At 36.1% G+C, this 23424-nt stretch overlaps 2 protein-coding genes across 3 annotated transcripts; both read right to left on the bottom strand.

Moving 5' to 3' along the window:
- Positions 1-6209: 6209 nt before the first annotated feature.
- On the bottom strand, positions 6210-13606 carry LOC133869612 (uncharacterized). 2 transcript variants are annotated; one of them, XM_062306653.1, is made up of 8 exons: positions 12629-13606; positions 11903-11963; positions 10571-10800; positions 9068-9269; positions 8166-8285; positions 7927-8018; positions 7734-7852; positions 6210-6492 (listed from the first exon to the last, which is right to left on the bottom strand). In XM_062306653.1, exons 1-8 carry the CDS (start codon positions 13061-13063, stop codon positions 6426-6428), a joined length of 1326 nt encoding a protein of 441 aa, XP_062162637.1. In that variant the 5' UTR covers positions 13064-13606; the 3' UTR covers positions 6210-6425. The 2 variants fall into 2 exon arrangements, with proteins under 2 accessions (XP_062162637.1, XP_062162636.1); XM_062306652.1 differs by having other exon boundaries at positions 6210-6488.
- A 4576-nt stretch (positions 13607-18182) lies between these two features.
- LOC133868615 (calmodulin-binding receptor kinase CaMRLK) lies at positions 18183-21249 on the bottom strand. The gene is made up of 2 exons (XM_062305547.1): positions 19555-21249; positions 18183-19264 (listed from the first exon to the last, which is right to left on the bottom strand). Exons 1-2 carry the CDS (start codon positions 20936-20938, stop codon positions 18606-18608), a joined length of 2043 nt encoding a protein of 680 aa, XP_062161531.1. The 5' UTR covers positions 20939-21249; the 3' UTR covers positions 18183-18605.
- Positions 21250-23424: the final 2175 nt, after the last annotated feature.

Here is a 23424-nt window from a genome sequence, read left to right as displayed (position 1 = left end):
GATATTAATTCATATTTCTTGATATTAAATAGCCACTCCTATATTTTATTAAAACACCTACTTTTAAATTTAATAAATTTATATCAATTAAGTTCCACTTTTATATTTTATATTTATAAAAAAATATGAGGACCAGATTTTATATTTTTATGCAATTTTATTCTTATTAAAATACCTGTTTTATTATATAAAACCCTAGCAGTCAAAGAATAAAACCCTAACCCTTATATATATATATATACCCATTAGCCGTCATACTTTTCCCCTCACCGCAAAAATTGTCCACAAGCTGCCTCTTCCTTTCACTGTGCGTACAAAGGTCTGCAAGTATATTACCTTGTCTATTTTCTTGTTTTTGTTTTGGATCAGCCGTAGCATCCTCCCCATGTTTCTTTCTTTTTCTTTTTTTGCCAACCATAGCAGGCCTAGAGACTAGAGGCATGACTTCATTGACTTGTCCTTTTCCTTGTTGCTTTCTTTTCCTATTTTTTTTTTTCTACAACAGTACGTGATGCCAACCTTTGTTTATTTTAATTTATTTTTTTTTCCTGCCCTTTTCTTTCTACTACCTGCTATAACAAGACCATTCCCTCTTCATTGTTTTATTTTGATGTTTCTGAATCCTAGCCATGGCATACACTATCACGTGATTTTCTCTTTAAGAAACTATTGGTTATTTTCATAAGCATGACGTCGTTGCCAGGACGTAACTCTTTCCCCGGAATTCCCATACCGTTTGATTTGTACATGTCATCTATAAATTCTTTTATATATATATATATATATATATATATATATATATATATATATATATATATATATATTTCTCTTCTAGCCGTAAACATAGCAGACTAGCCTTACTGTTTATCTTTTTATTTTTATTTATTTTTCTTTTAAATCTTTTTCACAGAGAAGCAAAACTATTTTAGTTCAACTGTTTCAAACCTTCTCGTAAATTTCTTAAAAATCATGGATCATTTTTATAAACCATTTTTATTAAGAGTATAGTTCGTGATATCGGAGTTTATTAAACTTTATTATATTGAAGGAGAATATTTCTGATGACAATTACCTTTATTAATGTCTTTAAACATATCTAGGGAATCCATTCTCGATAGGTTAGCAAGATGAATCTTAGTGGTGTTAGTATGTAGTTTAATGACTAGTGCGAGGTATTAATTTATTTAAACCTGTACCAGGTGATTAGTTAGTGGTCGAGATAGTCCAGCAACTTATTGCAATCAGAGAGGTAAGGGATCCTCTACCCCTTTTCAAATTATATTGATGCATGAAGGACTGTTTTAAAAATAGTTTTGAGATGAAAATTGTCGGTATAGATGTTAATCTTGAAATCACTGTTTTAAAAGAAGCTTTGGTTATAAAGGATTTTCTAATTATTAGTAAATTGTTTAGTTGGTTCTCGAGACGGGAAGTTACAGCTTTTTGAAATTAATGAGAAAATGAGAGTAAAAACCCTCCCACACGTTGCCTCAAGAGTGATCAAAGGAATAAGAATAATTTATGAGAATGAGATTTTTATAAATGAGACACGTGTGTGGAGGAGACTATTATTTTGGCCCCAGATATATTCACAGAGATTTGCAGAGTTTAAGCTCGGTATCGTTGTTGGATGGAAGCGCAACCGCTTAAGGACTTAGAGAATGCGGTAATTCATCCCTATATCATGCTAAGTGCACTTCAATTAATTAGCTGACGGGGTAGGCCTGTGGCCACAGTTTACCTGCCTGAGGTCGCAGTAGACCGCGCAACCCTAGTACACAGGGCATAATAGTGTACATGGGCCCTATATATAAGAAGTCTTAATCGTTAACGGGTATTTTATATGTTAAGTAAAATGCCGAATTTTGAATTGTGTTCTAGAAATTTAGATTTCAAGTGTATTTTAATAATTGTTTTAAAGAAAATGAAGTTAACTCAACCGTTTTATGGTTGAGAGTTGTCTTACTGAGCATTTCTCGCTCACTCCTTATTTTTATTTTGTTTTCAGGTTATGAACAGAGAGACCTAGGCGGCCGGAATGGGATCTAGGCTAGCAGTAGGATATTATTTTTCTGTTACCTTAATAAGTGCACTCGCACAATAAATCCAGTTTTCCTTTGCATTTTCATTTATGGTATCAAACAGTATTACTCTTTTCGAAATAAACGTTTCCACATTTATTAGAGCTCTGAGTTTTAAAATTATTATTATTCTCTTTAATTAATTTATGTAATTCAGCATATTAGCTAGGTTGTTGGCAGACCTTACGAATCTTTGCAGTTTGGTGTATAAAAATAGACGAACCTAACCCTTAGCGGTTTGGGGGCGTTACACGTGGAGCCACGCACGCCTTTAGATAGGCCTCGAACGCATGGGGTGAAGGGGTGGAGGCTTTAGGGAAGCTAAGGGTGGCAGCGGTGCGTAGCAATCCTGAAGGCTATAACAAGAGAGAGAGAGAGAGAGATGTATGAGAGGAGAGAGAAAGAACAGGGGGAGGCAAAAGGAGGCCGGAGACTAGAGAGGAGAAAGGGGGAAGCTCTTTCTCTTCTCCAAGCTCTCATGGAGCCTAGGGGAGAGGGGAATTCTCTCACAAGAAAGAGGAGAGAGGAGAGAGGAGAGAAGAGAGAAGCTTTTGGGACTACTACCTGTACAAGATACATCTAGTATTCTACTCAAAAGGATGTCCCCAGTCATACGATCATATGATTCGGATAGTACCATTACATTGAAAGAAAAGATCACCAATTGTTAAACTGCGTGCTAAGCCTGTCATAACATACGCTTAGTAGGATCATTTTGCATTCAAAATCCATATGCAAAAAAGCATGCAGAATTAGTAGTCGCTACAAAAAAAAAAAAAAAAAAAAAAAAGGGTTTAGTATAGCTTAAATAGTGCATTTTTTGGGGCAAAAAAATGACAATATTCATTTAGGCGCTAAACATAAGATAGAGATTCCAAATTAGCGTTGTTTACTGTTCAAACGATGCGAATTAAAGACGCTTGAGCTTGAACAGCGCCGTTTACTGTTAATTTAGCGTCTCTTGAACAATATACAACGCTAATAATTTAGAACCGTTTACTGTTCTAACGGCACTAATTTAAATTTAGCGTCGCTTAAACAGTAAACGGCTTTGATAATTTAGCATCGTTTACTGTTCGAACGACACTAATTTAAATTTAGTGCCGTTTGAACAGTAAACGACACCATTTAGTATAAGCAGCACTATTTAGCGTCGGTTAGTACAAGCAACGCTAAATTAAACGACACTAATTCATTATTCCTTTTTTTTTTTTTTTTTTTTTAAGTGAGTGTATAACATCACTTTCACGCGCTAAATAACAGTGGCCTCTAAAAAGTGACGCAGTGATCAGATAATGTAAGAAAGGCAAGTGCTTATCTAAATCTCATTACACTTTATACCCACAAAATCAAAGATATCTCACACTACGTGGGACGATATAAGATAGTGAACTTTTTATTGATAGTGATTGCTCAATGACTAAACCTTACATATTTGTAACGGTTAGAAACCCTAACCTAACAGCCAAGAAAAAGTTTTAGATTTAGGTGCGTTTGAGATTGTGATTTCGTAGAGAAGAAGTGCGATTTCAAATCAAATTGCAGAAAATAAACCGTTTGAAAACTGCGTTTTTAAAAAATTGCGATTTGAAAACGCAGAAAAGTACTTATTTAAATCGCAAGCAATGTGGTGCTTTTTTAAAAACACGGTATTTTAAAATGCTAACCTATGATTTTAAAGGCCAAGATGCGATTTTGCCAAACGCTTAACTGCGTTTTTAAAAATGACTTTTTTAAATCGCATATTTTTAAATTGTATTTTTTGAAATCGCAAATCCAATCAGACCCTTAAGGAGATAAAATAAAATTTATAAAGGAGTCCTCCAATGAGCAACTGAAAATGATGGCAAAAAAAAAAAAAAAAACTTTGGGGCAAAAAAATGACCTTGAAATTAAGCGATATATATTATAAATCAAATATTTATATTTTGGGAAAAATACACATATCTCCCTTAAATTACTATTCAATTGTCAATGTCCCACAAATTACCAATTGTGTCAATGTCCCCCCTCAAACTACAAAAAAAAATTCTAATGTTTCAGCCAATGATAAAAATACTCTTCATTAAATTATTAAAATTATTTAAAAAAATATAAAATAACAAAAAGTTATACAAAAAAAAAAAAAAAAAAAAAAAAACTGGTTTTATTTTTAATTTTTTTTTTTATAATTTTAATTTTAATTTTTTTAAAAAAATATCGTTCCTTTTTTCGTTTTTTTAATTTTTTTGGTTTGTTTTCTTTAATTTTTTAATTTGTTTTTTAAAAAATATTTATTTTTTAATTTTTAGTGTTTTTTTTTTCAAATTCATAAGGGCATTTGTCTTATTTAAAAAAATTAGGGCCACTTTTGTCTTTTTAATTTGTTGGTTTAATTAGGAGAAACATTGACATTTTTTGATAGTTTGAAGAGGGATATTGACACATGCAATTGATAGTTTGGGGAGAACGTTGAGAATTGAATAGTAGTTTAAAGGAAATATGTGTATTTTTCCCTTATATATATATATATATATGTCTGTTTTATCAAGTTCGTAGAACTCGTTTCACGTCAGAAACAATAGCCGGAAACCTATTTGGCTCAAGTCATCCAACAGAAAGAACATTTGTGTAGTTAATTAGGAGATTCCGAAGGTGAAAAGGTAGGAAAATCGTGATGATAATTTATCACAAAAAAGAATACTTTATAAAACAAACGAGACTCGTACTTCGATATAATTAGGGTCGTGTAATCATTGAGATAAGAGAGTAGAATATTTGTGATGGGCCAGAACAAAGAATTGAGTGGAAGCAACGATGATTTTGTCGAGGGGGGGAAAGAGTACGTAAGACTAGTCAACAATATGATTGTAAAATACCATTTTCAAGAATCAAAGATGCATTTACAAAGACGTTGCGTGATGGAGATCATAATGTGGGTTCGTTGCGTTTGCAGGTAGGGAAAGATTAAATTAAAACACTGAAAAAGAATTCGACGGGTCCATGTACAACATAAATTCAAATGAATGGCCTTTTCATTACCTTTTTTTTTTTTTTTTTTTTTTTTTTTTTGGTGGTAAACATCCACCTCAAACAAACACCAAATTGGCAATGTCTTCCCAAATTAAAGCTTACACCAATGTTCCTAAAAACTACCAAAAATTTGCAGAGTATCCCTTGTGCCACAAATAGATAAAAATTACCATAATTTTTTTTTTTTTTAATAAAACAAAAATACACCTATAAATTTTAAGGGGGGGGAGGGGGAGGAAGAAAAAAAGAAAAACTAAAAACTTAAAAAAATAAAATAAAATTAAATTAAATTAAATTAAATTAAAATTAAAATTTCAAATTTTAATTTTTAAAAATATACATTTTTTTTAAAAGACCCTTTGTCGTGACTCGGCCATCCCCTCTTGCCAGCTTGGGAATAGTTTTGGCCATTTTGGGGTGGTTAGAGCCACTCCCCTCAAATTTATTTTATTTTTTATTTTTTTTTAAAACCATTAGTGAGTGGCCGAACCACTCCCAAATAGCCAAAGGGTAGTTCGGCCACCCCATTTTCCAGCTTCTCTCAATATATATATATATATATATATATATATATATATATTTGTCATTTTGGATACTATGCAAAAAAAAAAAAAAAAAAATTGGTTATTTGGGAGATATTGATACAACCTTTAGTTTAGAAGGACATTGCAAATAGTGTTAATTTGAGGGGTATGTCTGCTTTTCCCTTATATATATAGGAAATTGTCAAAGTGCATTAAGTTAGAAAAATAACAGGGTACATAATGGTAATATCTCCTTTTATCTTAAGTGATTTTCCTTCCGAGACCTAGTTTCAGGTGTGAGACAACTAAAAAGAGGATTGTCTGAAAGGATAGACTTTTTCAATACCAATCTTACTTCATTGGGACGTGTATTTCTTTGGCACTTGGCCAAGGTCAAGATTAGCTAAACGAGGGAAAGCTGGACAGCGAAAAAACTTACACTTTTTCGACACGCCTATGCTGCCTACATCTTTAACTAATAAACTTTTAAGGATGGCTGTTTTTTTATATCATTTGAATAGGCTAAGGAACAATAATGAAAAGATACCTGCTTTTGCTGTGCAGTGTGCATGCCTTCATCGCTGGCTTCACGTCCAAAATCCTAAAAGATCATGTTATATAAATGGCGGCCAAGGCACTACAGAAGGGGAAAAAAAAAAAAAACATTTTCATTTTTGCCATATAAAGGACCAATGTTTAAAAAAGATACAAGCCCATTACATGGCGTTTAAGTGAGGAAAAAGAAAATGGATTTATCCACTACAAAATGTTGTATGATAATTCACTGGTAAGTAGTGCAATGAATGGCTCAAGATCTTCTCTCCAACTTCCTTCCACTGGATTTTTTTTCTTCTGCTTCTCGCCGTCTTTGCTGCCTGCCACATGACAAAACCACTGATGACTTGGTGAAAATGCCTTTCTTTATTACAACTAAATCGGAATGAAAGTGCCAAATGGAGCCAAATAACCCAAAAAGTTCACTATCAAACTTATATGCATATGAAATAAACATATACCATTCCCCCGATTCAACTACTTGAAAACAATCGGTATCTATCCGTCTAAAGCAACAAGACAGTCAAACGATTTGAAATCATATCAACATTCCAAACTTCCTTGGTAAAGGCTGACAAAAATAGCTAAGTTTTAGAGAAAAATCAATATGCAACTATTGACAAGGTACCTTTTAGTCCAAATCATTGTGTACTAGTAGTTTCTGAAATCTATGTATGATGAGTTCAAATTACACATACACCAAAATAATATATCATATCCAAACTTTTACCAAACCCAACAATGGAAGCCTCAGTCCACCTCAAATGGGTAAAATATGGCACAGGAGAACCCTAAATTATATCCTTACATAAGACGAATTCATTGTTCAACAATCCAACATCTACCAACTTAACCATTTAATTAGATATACTAGCAGTTACTGCAACATGTATGGTCAAAATTTCTAATTTCTCACATAGGAGCATAATCTATAATCCAAACCCAAGTATATGATCCTAAGCCCACCTCAGATGCATACATTATGTTGCGGTTGAGAAACTATACACCACTCATTCAGTGTTCATAGTTGATCTTCTAGCACTTGCAAGGCAATACATGAATATAATAGACATATGAGATAACATCATAAAAAGCGAAAGAGAGATGTTACACATTCATCTCTTGCCCATCTTTTAACCTTAAATTCATCATTGAATATGTGTTCCCACAGATTCAATGATGGATTTGCCCATTTCTTCTATGGAGATGAATAAGAGATGAGCAAAAGATGAAAATTAAACATTTCTCAAAGCGCAAAGGCGCAACCCAGATACTCAACTCAAGAAGTATAGACATCATAAGAATCATCAAAGGCAACTGAGTCACCAATTGCTTTAAAATAAAAAATAAAAAGGTTGAAGAAAGAGTGCAAGAAGGGGAGAGTCAATAAAAAGAAAAATTGGTGAAAATAATAAATTCAGAAACGGCCACTTGATTCAAAATCCAATAGAAAAGCCAACACAAAGTGAGCTGCTCCAATACAACACCAACAAACTGGAATCATAAGTATATAAATGCTGGGATCAATAATATATTGTTCAAAACTGTTAACAAAACTTACGCAAAAGCCATGTATCCTGCGCCTGCATTAGCAGAAGACAAGAGTGCTGCATGAGCTCCAGCTGCAGAAATAGAATCCTGGCCCCCAGAGGGCAAAGAATTTCTTCTATCCCCATCCACCTGAAACAAAAAGTAAAAAATAAAATAGTAATAACATATGGTGAGCCTATTCATATGATAGGGAAGTTACAAACCTTATCCCACTTAGATTTCTTGTTTTGTCTACCATCCCTAGTAGTGGTATCGGCTGCAGATGGCACAGGTAGCAACCCAGTAGTTGAAACACCTGCAAAATGACTTAGTATAAGAACATGCCATTACCCAAATTAAAAAATAAAGAAAGAAAGAAAGAAAAAAAAGAAGGGAAAAAAAATATATATTCTCTGAAAGCCAACTTAACCCACTGAATTAACAAATGAGATCTTTTTCAGACCTGGAATAGGCATATTAAGTTTTGGTGCAGGAGCAACTGTTCCAGATTGTGTTGCTCCAGAAACAAATTCAACTTTATTATTCTTCTTCTTTTCTAGTTCCTCACGCCTCATATCAGCCTCTGCTTAACAAAAAAATACCAGAAAATAAGTGGCAAGCAATTATGCTGAGAAGATCTATGATAGCAATAATGTGTCGGCATTCTCAGTTAACTTAGAAGACAAACAACCAGCAACCAAAGAAATTAATGCAATAAGATGCATTATTTGCAAATTAGAATAACAAACAATAAAAGACCTTTAACTTGCAAAGCCAAGACTAATAACATTTAACCAACAATTATGGGAAGAAACATACCTAACATATTCGAGGCTGCTAAAGAAATGCACTCTTTCAAATTTTAACATATCAATTAGAGTACAAATTTGAAAATTCAACAACCTTTGCACTGGGTAAAAGCAGAGACAGAGGACACAAAAAGACCAACAATATTAGAAAAACCTTATGCCAGATGGACAAATGTTAACATTCGTGATTGTTTAAAACGACCCAAAAGATAGGGTCTAGGTTCATGCCTTAATGTTATAATAGCAATAGAAGCTAAATAGTCTACAGCCACCCTAAATCTACTATCCCCAGTAGCAAACACATCTTATAACGACAGATCCCCCTAAGGTTAATTATAATGACATATTCTGGCTAATTGACTAAGAAGTCCAAAGACAAAAAGTAATAACACAAAGTAATTAAAGAAACACAAATAGTCACACATGCATAAAATATATACATTATTCAAACAAGACCCTCAAATGGGACATGCACGCGCACGCGCACATACACACACACGCACAGAGAGAGAGAGAGAGAGAGAGAGAGAGAGGTGCAAAAGGAACTGTTACAAACCTAGTTGGTCATAGTAGTCGCTATTGTCATATCCATGAGGGTCAAATACATCTTTACTGAAGCAAGACCCTATTTGATCGATATCTTGATACCTCACTGCATGCAGCAAGAAGTCAGGGTTCCTGTAATCCTTCCTATTCCGTACTTCTGCATTGAAGCTTTTCCCATATTTCTTGTAATCAAGAAACTTATTTATTTTCCTCTGCAATACCATAATAGAAAGGATAAAGACATCAAAAGAAAATAAAATGTGCTATATCTGGAAGCCCTGGCATAGATGTAAATTAATTATCTTCTAAGCCAAAATTATTAGTAATTCATAGAGCAGAATTTTATTGAAGTATTAAGCACAAATTAATAACATAGATTCTCTCAACTTTAGTTTATGCCAATTCTCCATGCAATCTCTCAACTTTAATTTCTGTCAAGCCCCCAGGCAAGCATATATGAAAGGCACAACGAATTATGGGGCAGGAGGGGACAATGAATTATCTTCTAATCCAAAATTACCAAACACATCCTAAGACAAGCCATTCTGTCAACTGTATCCAAACTAACAACACTGGAAAAATGAGTAAGACACAACGAAATTCTTTGGCAGGAGGGCATATCCCTACAATCTATACCCTAAAATTGCACACATTCTCTATTTGGATAGTAAGCAGCCCAGGTTATATTAAGTGGTACTGGCACAAACAGGCCCTAATTTCAGAAAGGCTACAACAGCATTGTGATCAGCTAATATTGTTCTCACCACAAATATATGTTGCTTTTACCTAACCCTTGTAAAACCCTCAAAAACCTGTGACATAAAGGTGAAAATAGTTTTTGAGTGTTTTGCATTTGAATTGTTTGTTAATATTTTTATTTTGAGAATAGAAAACAAAAGAGATAAGAAGAAAAGTTTAACAAATGGAGCCTATATCTCTCTTCAACTCACATAATCCGCAAGCTTTATAATTCCATCTGACAGACAAATTTGTCTTAAAATTCAACATAGATGAACACATGCCGCTCATGTGATAGTTTTCTATTCATATTTATTATAGCAGTTTAAAAAGAACTTGATAATGTAAAAAGTGAAGTATAATGGGTTATTCTCATTCTAATTATATGCCACCCCACCTAGCCCCCAAACAAAAAAGATACATAAATAAATAAAGTTGGTAGAAAGGAGGATAGAAATAAAAATATCATCTCAATAAATCCAGAAAGCCCCAAAATTCATATAATGGACAAAGCCTTGAACCTTAATTTTTTTTTTTATTAAAAAATAAAAAAATTGAATTACCTCAGGCTTATGATTTAACAAGGAAGATAGTATGGTAACAATTTCAAGGTCAATAATCCTGTACTTCTCAGAACTGTCCCCTTAATCATTTCTTTGTCAAATCATAAGAATTTTGCAATTCACAAGCAACAAGAAACCTCACATTCAAACACTACTGATCTTTTCACACCCAAAATAAAAAACAAAAGAAAGAAAGAAAGAAATGAACTTACTTGTAGCTCCTCCGAGCACTTTTCTTTTGGTGGCGGTGGGAGACACACGTCTAATGGATCAATTTCTTTTTCCTGTTCCATTACAGCTTCCTCAATCTGTGCTCCCTCTGATTCATGCACAGCATAGCTCATTGTATCATATCGTGATGGATCAGATGATAGAGGAGTTACTGGATTGCTAGGTGTTAAAGCCTGAACAGTTCCAGGAGGTGCATTCTCTTGGAAATGACCTATAACAGACAATTTTTACAAAATTAAAGATAAAAAAGAAGCCACATAAAATCAGACTACAAAATCGTAAATAACAAAAACATCTCATTTTCTATCTCCTCTTTATTTGACTGTTTTTCTTTTTCCTTTTATTGTTTTTTTTTTTTAATCAGTAAGATGTATACCTGACCTCCCCAACCCCATTCCCACCACCAATTTACAACCTGAGCGAGTGCCCAAGGGCTGAGATATCCCTCTAGTTCTATTTTATAGTTAAGTTCTAATCTAAATAAAAATTCCCTCTCAATAAGTAACAAAAGTCGAACATCTATTCTGATATTTTTTTTTCTCAGCAATATAGTTTTTATGCTTACAAACTTTAAATTTATCTTTGAAGCATGATATGACATACAATATCAAAATTATATGAATCAATGATACTCAACAGGAGACATATCTTAAAGTATGACATCAATTGGGTGACAGAACTCATACACAGTGTTCATTTTTACTTTGTCAATAAAATTCTATGACTTTCTGCATTTTAAAGAACTAAACTCTGGCAATCAAAGATAAACTGGTAAAGGATATGGCTGAATAGGTGACTTGGGAACATATTTGGAAATTCTATGTGCGACCATTTCAATACATGAATATAACAGCATAGCCATCATGAAAGACTTATCAATTTGAAAAATTAAACTATCATAAGCATATTTTGTTGATATACAATCTCAAAGTGTCAGTTTGCCAACCACGAATTCATTTTCCATTTACTACCCTATTGGGACAATCCCAAACTCTTTTTTACCAAACTCCTTTCTTGTTCCCTTGTAGAGCCATTACCTAGCAGTTTTCATTATGTGTTCTTTGCAATGTCTAGGGAAGTTAGGAGTGAGTTAAGCCAATGAGTACAAATGTCAGACCAGGTTATCCTTTCATGTTGAGGTCAGTGCAAGCTTGTCTATGATTAAGAGTATAGGTGGTGTTGAACCTGGCTCATTCATGCTGTGTGTGTGAGCGACTGTGTGTATATATAGAATGTCCGATGAAAAAGTGATTAAGATTAGTAGCAACTGACAAAGGGGAATAACCGAATGCTCACAAGCACTTCAGACATACCATTTGCAGTTTGAAGCTCCAATCCAAACATGACACGACCACTTCCTTCTATTTCTCCCTCCTGCCAAAAAAAAAAAAAAAACACCGCCAAAGCAAAATATAAATTAAGACCATGCAATAAGATAAAACGCATGATGGTAGGTTAACACTGAACACCCCCCCCCCCCAACAAAAAAAAAAAAACAACCTCTAAAGGTTGGCTCGGACCTTTCCTCTGAAAGAGGGAGAGGCAGCACTCCGCTGTAAAAAGCTTTTGTTGGAAACCATGCATTTTAATTGTAATCAACCAGAACATTCACAAACAGATTATCCAATAAAAGTTCCACAGAAGCTACAAACTTCTGACAAGCCATCTTCACAAGCAAATCAAACATCCAGAAACTTTGTACACAATCTAATAAAGACACCATTTGAATACACGGAAATGTTGTTGAAATATTCATTATACCAAATCCAACACACCACATAAACCTCCCCTCACAACTGATTCCTAATATCAAACTTTTCATTATATACAATTAATCACTGTAACAGTGTAGATACTGATACTAAGGATTATATGAGATTATAGAAGAATGAGACACAAAAACGTGCACTTGGACACAAAGCTTTCTTAACTTAACCTAAAACAACATGAAAACATAAAATCCAAGAATTCAATTCTCTTTCTTTCCTCCAAATTTCTCAGAAACCAAACAGAACTTAGATGAAAACAAAAGAAGGTACCTCAGGCTCAGGAGACATAGCGACTTCATCGTGGCCATAGTCCACAATCGTAAGCTTCCGTCTCCCACTCATCCTCGCACTCTCTGACGCCACTACCGCCTCTTGCTGCGGCGACACCGCCGTAACCCAAGGATGCGGCGTAGTATTCTCACTGGCAATCAGCGGCATGTCATCGTTAGCAGAATCTCCGCCAATTCTATCTCCGCTTTTGACTAATGAATCATCCTGCTCTTCCATTCTCGAATCCATGTAATCGTCATCTTCTTGTTCTCTCAATGCTTCTTGTCGCTCCGTTTTTTCATCTTCTTCTTCTTCTAGTTGTTGTTGCTCTTCGACATCTTCCATGTACTCGCCTTCTTCTTCTTCTTCTTCTTCGTCGTCGTCGTACATGGATAGCATAGCAATGCCTTCGAATTGCTTCTTCTTCGACGCCATGGGCGCTAGGGTTTCGGGGTTGGTGAATTAGGGGTTCGAAGGTGGATTTGCGCTAAATTTTCACCGTTTCAATAAAAACGACGTTGTTTAAGGCTTCGAATTGGAGACCTGGAATCAAATGCACTACGAATTGAACTTTGGGAGGGACTACGGGTTTGGAGTCACGAAGAATTGGAAAGTAGATATTTCACACAACAGCTGTGTGGAAAAAATTGGAGTTGAAAAACGTTTCGCACGAATTCGAGCATAACAAGTGAATTGCAGTGAAATCTGCCGAGCTATTGTCTCCGCCCACTCTGTTATGATCTTTGAAGCGGTTTCGGCCAGTGCATATGAATCCCCAGCGCTGTCTCCCTTCGGCTTCCAGTATTTTGTCGATGGGCTTGCGGAAGAAGCTCGTGCCGATAACGGGAGCTTGTATGAGACCTGTCTGCTCTATGCCGACCAGTTGAAGCAACGCTGCGTCGATCAGTTCAAGGAAGGGTCTCCGGGGAGGGAACAACTCGCATCCGTTCAATGGGGAGGGAGGGGTGGAACTCCCGACACGGAGAGAAAATTCAAGTAATGATGGGCTGGGCTGAGTTTTGGGCTTTGAGGTGGGCCTTTTTTGGACTTTAGTTTCCGATTTTGTTTAGTTTGAACAAGAGCCTAACACAACAGATAGCGATCCAATAGTTTCGTAATTAGGGTCTCAACACATGCATGGGCTGGGCTTGAGTTTTACGCTTCATTTGTTTCATAGGTGATACTTGAATTATGGGTAAAAACTCGTTTGACATACTATTTATTATTTGAAAAATATGAAAAATTCGTATATATTGAAAAAAAATAAATATATAGTTTGTAGATGTGATAAATAAAATTTAGAGAATAATGTAAAATGATGTTACATTGATTTGGAATAAGATCTAAGAACACTAGCAGTAGACACTAACAAATTTTTTAAAATTTAGAGAATAAAATTACTTTTCGTTTCTATATATATATATATAAAAAAAAAAAAAAAAAAAAAAAAAAAAAAAAAGAAGAAGAAGAAGAAGAAGAAGAAGAAAAAAAACACTTCACAATTGGCTTTATTTGGTAAGGGAAGGAGAATTGGTAGTGGGAGTTGAAAGTGATAGATATGATATAAAATAAAATAAAAAAATTGAATAAAAAAGTAAAAAAAAAATTGTTTTGTAGTGAATTTTTTTTATTTAAATAATAATAAAAAATTATTGATGTGATATAAAGTTAGAATATTTTAAAGTTGATTGTTTTTGGGATAAGTAAAAAGGGGAATGTAAAATTTTATTGCCCTTGCCAAACAAGCCCAATAGATTTCCTTATCTTTTCCTAAATCAATTAAATATTATTTATTTACTCTAATAGTTTATTACGTTTAATTTCTCACTTTCCTATTTTTTTTTCATTACATGGCAGATGTGATAAAGACCGGATCAAAGAGGCATCTGTGATAAAATAAAGTAATTAGGTCAGAAATGGCTAAAGGGTGATTAGAGGGGATAGAAGCCAATCTTAGTATAGGTGTAAAAGAAGGTAATGTTGGAATCCATGGTGTAGACCATATAGGGAGACATGAGTGATTATGAGGAATAAAACAAGCTCCAGCATAAATGATAGGGAGAGTAGCCTTGATGCCATTCCAAACCTAGGAACCAGATGTAAAAGGAGAGGATAAGAAATTACCATACCTGATGTACTTATTCTGAAAAAGAGAAACCCATAAGCTGTTGTGGTTTGAGAGCATTTTCCAACCCAGTTTCGAAATCAGAGATAAATTCACATCTTTCATAAGTCTGAATCCAAGGCCACCTTGATTTTTTGGCAAACATAAAGAAGCCCAAGATTTAAGTGAGAGATTGCGGGCTTTGTCCTTTGGTAAACCCCACCAGAAATTTTTAAAAGCCCTGTCCAATTGTTTACAGAAACCATCTGGGAACAGAAAAGAACTCATGGCATAGAAAGGAATAGCAGAGACCACGGTTTTAATCAAAGTAGTTTTACCAGCTTGTGACAGAGTTTTGGATCTCCAACCTTCGATTTTCCCATTTACCTTATCTAAGATATCTGAGAAAACAGCTTTTTTTGAATTTCCATACAGGATAGAGAGCCCAAAGTGTTTAGCAGTAGCTGGGGTGGTCTGGTAAGGGAGAAAGTTTCTGATAGCCGAAATAGTGGAAGCAGCTGTGTTCTTGCTAAAAATGATATTGGATTTACTAGCATTGACAGTCTGTCCCGACCAAAAGCTATATTTGTTGAGGCACTCCTTAATAATAATTGCTTCACTAGAGGTGGCAGTGGTGAAAATAATAAGATCGTCAGCAAATAAAAGATGGTTTAAGGGAGAACAAGATCTAGCTATTTTGAAACCACGAAGACGTTGATGAAACAGTCAGGAGAGAACTTCAGTGCCAATAATAAAGAGAAATGGGGATAGGGGATCACCTTGACGAAGACCCCTAGATGGGGAAAACAAACCAAAAGGGCTGCCATTCAGAAGAACCGAAAAGGAAGAGGTCGAAATGCAGAGCCTGATCCAGTTGATCCAGGTGGGATGAAATCCAAGTTTTGTAAGAATAGCTAGCAGAAAAGACCATTCCATCTTGTCAAAAGCTTTTTCCATATGAATGTTAATAGCCATTAGGCCCCCTCTACCCCTTTTGGATTTGAGAGTGTGGAGCATTTCATTCTGGCTACATTCCCATTCATTCCCCTCTATCCTCATCTTTTCCTCCATGTTTTGGAAAAGACTCCCCCTCCACTTTCTTTATTCTTTAAGTTTTTGTTTTCTTCACAATGTACTCACAAAAAAAAAAAAAAAAAATGTACATAAGAAACTGGTTGGGCCTTGGGTACAAGTGAGAACAAAATCAAAGCAAATCTCTTTTTATGAGTTTTATCTGTTGAAAGCTGTCCATTCAACCAAAACAGCAGAAGTGTGTAAAGTTTGTGACCCACAAATTGCCATGAAACGAAGATTAATAATTCAAATGCTTAAATATCAAGTTGAGAAAGATGGAAGATTCATGTAAATTGCAAAGTCATTGTCAAATGGTTGCCAAATTGCGAAAAGGGAAAAAGGATGAAAGACACGAAAGCTAAAAGAACGACCACAAAATTCCATCAGAGTCCCACTTCTACGGTCCAAAAGTGACTGGTAAAGCAGTTAGTCCGAACGTAGACCCTGAGCCCTAAGCAGATTCGTTTGCCATTCACCAACTCTCTTTATTTATTTCTTGTCTTCCCTTTTTTTTCTTTTTTCTTTTCTCATTTTTGGTCATCGGAAAGATATGATCACCAGATTCACCACCCTCTTTTTCTAACTTGTTAAGTTAATCCCATAGGTAATATATTTTTATTCTTATTTCTATTTTTATAATTAGGGTAAACTTTACTTATCACCCCAATTATATTCTTAAACTTTACAAAAATGTTAATTTCATCTTTCAATTTTTTTTATCAATTTCAGCCTTCCGTTACGATTTTTCTTTAAATTCTGTCAAATGTTTGAAAATATTAATTTCTTTTTTTAATGATTCAGGCATATGTATTTTTACAAATTCTATTAAATCCTGGCAGACCTAGTCGATGCCTAAATCCTTACAATTTTTTTTCCTAAAAAGATAGATGGGTATGTTAAGAATTTTGACACTCATCCGTTAAAATTTAACGAAAAAAATTTAACAGATGGTTAAAATTGAAAAAAAATTAAAATATCGATATGTTAAATTGATGCTTTCTAAAATTTTTTAAGTGTATGATTACAAAAATAATACAAGATAATGAGCGAATGGATGAGAAGTTTCTCCCTATAATTATATGTAGGATATAAGTAAAGGGCAAATAAATGCATAACTAAAGTTGGTGAGTATTGAAAACTTCCCCTTTTGCAGTCTCCTTGGCAATTAATATGCCTTCAACAATCTTTTGCTCTTTTTCTCCCACTGCAAACTGACAATTCAAATGCCGGCCACTTTGGGACTTTGAAGAATATTCCAAATTTGTACGTATGGCCTAATAAAGTTTTCCTATAATCTAATTTATTAATTTCTTCACGGATATTTACAATGCATATGATTCTGACCTGTTTTTTAAAAAATACATTTAAAAAATCATATATTTTAACAAAAATAATGCAAAAATGCATATTAGCATGATAGGCTAGATTAAAAAAATTTATTTTACACAATTTAATTAAATGACCCTGTACATTATGATTGATCTATATAATATTATATTTACGTCTTAACATGGCCCGAACCCAAGATGTAAAATTTAAGACCGACAATTTTTTACATGAAATTAGCACACAATAGTTGAAAGGTCTGACCCGTTTAATTAAGGGGGGACGACTATGATTGACCAATATAATCTTATACTTATGTCTCAAATACAACCTGAACTAGGCACACAAACACAGTTCGTCACTCCTAATCTTTAGAAGGCAACAATTTTCTTAGGAAAAAAAAAATCTAAAAAACTAGAAATTCTCCTACACTGAAGCAACCTTGTCCTTTTAAAAAAAAATATAATAAATAAATAAATAAAAAATCTCAACTAGTATCATGATTGAAAAGTTGAAAGACTGATTTAAAACTTTTTGCTTGCAATCTGATGTATCTAACCACTATCGAAGCAATCAAAATTTTGCACTGTAAAATCATTTTCCCATCAAAAGTATTCGCATTCACAATGCATCCTGACAAAAATGGTTTTGGATTGGAATACCCATTAAGCATGTGCTACATGAATCTTGACCATAATGCCACGGACAAATTAGTGTACAAAATTGACTACCGCACCAATAACATAACGTGTCATATTGTTCTGTTGGACCATATATGCACCATAATCATATGCTACATTATTGATTTTTTATTATTATTATTATTTTTTTTCTATTCAAATGGGGAAGGAAGCCAAATTATTGAATTTATTAACACTCTCTAGTAAGGGTCCCCCGCCCGGTTGGTCCAAGTACGAAACAAGGAAAACTACACATGCACAGGGTATCATCTCTTTTTCTTTTGTAAGAAATCCAAAAACAAAAAAGCAAAGAAAAAACAACGGAATAAAGCAAAAAGGAAAGAAATAAAACGATAAATAAAAAAAGGCAAAGAAAAAGAAAAAGATATTAGCTATGCCAAAAAAATAAAGAAAAAGGATAAATGATTGGAAACCCTCACATAAGAGACAAGCAATAAGTGGGATTCTCTGCCATTCTTTGCCCATCTCAACCTCACCGACCCCACTTCCATTTGTCCCACTTTTTTTTTCTTCTCTATCTTTAATTTATGACTATACATCACCAAAAAAAAAAATCAGAAATAAATCCTAGAGAGACAAGAAAATAAAACATGGTCCAATAATAACTTCAACTGCTAAAACCACGCGCCGCCAAAGCGCGTGCAGACCATCGCCTCAAACTCGACAAACACGTAAGCTCACGTTTTGTGCGCGCTTTGAAATAGCGGGGGGGGGCCGTGGGGGGAGGGTGAAACACTTGAAGCGCCGACGAGGCGAGGCGAGTCGAGTCGACTCAGCTCAAGTCCACCGTAGGTGCGGTGGGGTGTATGTGCTTGAGCAGGCCCAGGACCTGTTGCATTGTGGGCCTCTTCCCAGGTGACTCGGCCGTACACAAGTACCCGACTCGGAGGCTCTCCACCATCTCGCCCACCGAGTCGTCCCCTCCGACTCGCAGCCTCGGGTCCAGAGCGTCCGAACCCAGCCCTTCCCTCACCAGCCTCCGGACCCAAACCACTGTCTCCGCGGACCCCACCCTCCCCGTCAGCAGCTCCATCAGCACCACCCCGAAACAGTACACGTCCGTCTCGGTGCTACAGTTCTCGATGTCCGAGTCTCGCATCCCGATATTTCGGAACCCGAAATCCGCGATTCGGGGCTCGAAATTTTCGGAGAGTAAGACGTTGGAGGCTACCAGGTGGCCGTGGACCACGGGCTTGGACCCGGCGTTGTGGTGGAGGTACGCGAGCCCACGCGCTACGCCCACAGCGATTCGGTGGCGCGTGAGCCAGAGCAATTTCTCCGGAGAGGAGAGGTGGGACCCAGTGGAGTTTTGGATCTCCCACATGTCTCCGCTCCAGTCCTCCACGTTTGGCTCCCCGGTTGGCAGCTCCTGGAGCCACCGGTGCAAGTCACCGTTGGACATGAACTCGTACAACACCAGCTTCTCTTTCCCTAGAAAACCGAAAAAAACAAAAGATATTTAATACGAATTTTGATTTTTATTGAATTCATCTCAGACCGTTCAAATGTGAGGAATCTCTAGAAATCTAATCATGGCCTGTGCTAGATTTACGTGACAATGTGCATACGGAGTACGACACTGTCCACTGAAACACGTTAAAACCCGTGAGGCCGATTTAATAAGGTTGGTCAGAGACTGGGTGAGCTCCAAAATTTCGAAAAAATAATATAAACTTAAAATTTAAAAAAAAAAAAAAAATCGGAACAGTAGAGTACGGTACCTGCAATGCAGTAACCGGAGAGAGGCAAGAGGTTGGGGTGTTTAAGCCGGGAAAGGTGTTCGAACAAGGAAACGGCGTCACGGAGATCGACGTCCCTGGCTTTGTCGAGAACCTTGATGGCCACGTGGAGGTCTCCGGGGAGGATAGCTCTGTAGACGGGCCCACACCTGCCCTCTGCGAGCTGGGACTCCTTGCCGAAGTGTGACGTGGCGGCGATCAGATCCTTGAAGGTCAGGTTGATCAGGGGCTTCTCGAACATCACCACTGGGGCCGACGTTGGTTCTCTGATGTCGGCCACCCATGATGTCCCTGACTCGGTCTCGAATGAGAACGGCCCTGATTTCTCGTACTTGAACGGCAACTGGACCGGTTTGGAGATTGCCCACTTGTTCTTTCTCGCCGCTGTTTTCCTTCTGTACAACAAACCTATACAAATGGCCATGAAAACAACGACAACTGCAGACGCACATGATAGGCCTAGAACCAGAGGTTTGGTTTTGGAAGATTTGGGTTTTCTAGTACTTGTGTGTTTGTTTATGGGGTGGAGTTTTTGGAGGGGTCTGGGAGGTGGAATATGAATTCTTGGCGTTTTTGTTGTATTAATCAAAATGGAAATCCCAGAATGACTGAACGCCGATTTGCCAAATTTCAGGGACGTAGCTGGGCTAACTTCTCCGGTGAAGTTGTTAAGCGAAATGTTCAAGAAAATAAGGCCACTGAGTGGAGGGAAATCTAAAGGGAAATCTAAAGGGAAAGTACCGTTCAGGGAGTTGTTGGACAAGTCCAAATGCTTCAACGATGGAAGAAACGAAATGGGTTTGATATTGCCTGAAATTTTGCAGCTTGAAATGTCGAGGTGCTCTAGCTTGGTGAGGTTGGCGAACCCAGAAGGCAGAGTTCCGAGACTGTTACGCGAAAGGTCAAGAACTCTGAGCTTCCGAAAAACAGAGAGCGGAAACATGTTGGTGAACCTGTTGGTCGACAAATTGAGCTCCTGAACCGACGAGAACGAACCGTTTCTCTTGGTGGGTTGTTCAATTCCAACGCTCCCTCCGAACCAGTTCCTGGACAAATCAACGCGTATCAAGTTCGGACGGGACCAAAGCCAACGTGGCACAGACCCTTCCAGGGAGTTCCCGGAGAGATCAAGACTCTGCAGCTGTGAAATATTCCTGAGAAACATCCATGAGATGCTGCCGCTTAGATTTCTGGACGAAAGGTTTATCCTTGAACAGTTCAAATCCACAGAATGAAGCAAAGAAATATTGAATCCAGAAACTGATTTGAAAGCCTTTGAGACCAGCTCTTGGTCTGTACTGTTGCATGCAGATTCCACCGGTGCAACCGTCGAAAATACAACAAGAAATATGCAAAAGGTCTTCATTTCTTGTTCCACGTCAGGTTTTCAAGTTTTCTCACTTGCATTCTTTGGGAGAAAGAGAACAGAGACTAGAGAGCATGAAATGCCAGGAGGCAGGACTTATTTTGGTTTTAGTAGTGTAGTAGGAGCTAACGACGTTAACTTTAACGGAGCGTGGCCAAACAAGATGAGAGGTGGAGCAGGAGCAATGGGAGGATCATCACAATGGAAGTTGTACACTTGTACATCAGGTGGCGTTGACCGGCGAACGTCAAGAGTTATGACTTTTGACTCTTAAATATCACCGGCTGGTGGTGCGGTGATTGCGAAGCTTTTTTTTTTTTTACTGTTTTCTAGTTTTGGAATTTTTTGATTGATTTCTTCCTTCTGCAGTCGTTTTGCGCCGTTGCTTGGAAATGGATTGGGTTATACCGCGAGAACGCGTCAATGAGCCATGAATTTCTAAACGAAAATATTAAGCACGCTCCACTAGCGAATCTTTGTCTTTAGGGTCAAGTTGGCGTTTTCTATAAGACCCGCAGAGTCGACGCAATTCATTACAAAATTAATAATTTATAGTTAAAAGTTTAATCTGTTTAATTAAATATAGATTGTGTTTGAATTGATTTATATAATCTTATATCCACCTTATAACGCTGTTCGAACCCGACACGTGACATAAGAATTAACAATTTAAATGAACTCAATATAAAATTAAGTGATTAAAATTCAAACATCTATCAGTTTAATTAAATTAATGGAGTTAAGAATGAATTATATAGGTTTGCCCAACTTTAACGGTTCAAACATTTGTGCACGACATGGTGGTTATGATAAAGGAAAATAGCGTTTCATATTGTGTTGGACAGTACCTAATATTCCATATGCTTCTCACTCTTGTAGAGTACTGCCTTTTTAGGTTTTGTTCGTTTCCTAGGAAACATTTCCGGTCGTCCCAATTTCCCAAATGAATACAGATCAAGTATATTCTCGTGAACCCCTCCACTAAAGATATAAAAAAAAAAACATAAAACGTAAACTCTTGGGAATAATCCCATTCTGGCCCGTGAATCAGGATTTTGTTTAAGTTGATTTTCAATTGAAAATGAGCCGGTCTTTTATATATATATATATATAGGATATTTTTGTAATTTCACATTATATAAAATTACAAAAATGTCTCTATGTATAAAGAATCGACTCCTTTTTAATTCTTCTCAATTAAAAAGAATTTTGATCTGTTCATTTTGGCACGACCCGTATTCAGAGCCACAAGCCTGACAACCCATTTTTGTTCGGGCCGAAACTTGAGCCTAAGACCCGCTTGATATAAGCCCGCAATAATAAGCATTCAGAAATCTCGAACACCATATTGCCTGAAGGAACTCAACGGCCTGGAAGTCCGTTACGTGCAACCCCAGGTATCCACGGAGCACATCTCGCGTCATCTTGAATATTCTAGAATCGCACCTCGCCCTAAATAATCCAAGATTTGTGTTAATCCGGTATTTACCTCCATAAATCTCGCCTTCAGAATATTAATGAAAGAGTCCCGATATGGAAAGTGGGCGATTACGAGCTAAAGTTTAACCTCGGCGGCGTTCCTAAGATAGGAAGAGAGAAAGAGACAAAACCCTAAGAGTAAGAAGGTAATGAACACCTGACTTATAAATATGATAGGACGTCAGGTATGAAACCAAGACTACAATTTTATATACTTACACTCAATACATACTTGAGGAATGACTTAGGCATCGAAGGGAGGAATGTCGGCCAACCCCCGACGTGTTCTTTTCATTGTGTTTCTTTTGCAGTGAACATACGACGAGACCGCATAAGAGAAGTGAGCTATCATGGCCATATCGAAAAATGTATCAACATAAACTGAATTTACTTAGAGGTGACAATGAACATTTTGATTCGGGTTTTGCTTTTGCATTTTATTGCTGAACTTCTTACAAATGTATTCTTCCGTATAATGTTTTATCATTTGCATACTACCATGTTATTACTAAAAAAAAAAAAAAAAATAGCATTCTGAGAAAGAGGAGGTGAAATATTGTAAAAATATCTTTTGCTTGAGTGTTTTTTTTCTATTATTGTTTTTTTTTTAAAAATAATTCTTTCACTATATTTGAAGCTAATGATGAAAAATAAAGATTATAAAGGGTGATTCTGTACCTCAAAAAGTGACAGGAGTCTATCCATACTATAAAAGCACCTCAAAATTTCAAATAGTTATTTTGTGGTGTGTAAGCCGAATAGGGAAGAAAGGACAACCAAAACATGAGTTAATTAAGCGATAATCATTAATTAGTCCAATAACCATTGATAAGAAAGTTATATACTTTATGCATGGATAATGCCTCATTGATAAGACGCGTGAAGAATATAATTGATTTAGATCATGGGAAGCAGATGCAACGACCTTGACCTCCATTCAACACATCCACGATCCCCCTTATTCAATAACCACTGTGGAACCAAATAAGATCGGATTTGACTTAGGT

The sequence above is a fragment of the Alnus glutinosa genome, chromosome 5, assembly GCF_958979055.1.
Source record: "Alnus glutinosa chromosome 5, dhAlnGlut1.1, whole genome shotgun sequence".
Classification (NCBI taxonomy): Eukaryota; Viridiplantae; Streptophyta; class Magnoliopsida; order Fagales; family Betulaceae; genus Alnus; species Alnus glutinosa.
This window is presented reverse-complemented; position numbering and strand designations above follow the sequence as displayed.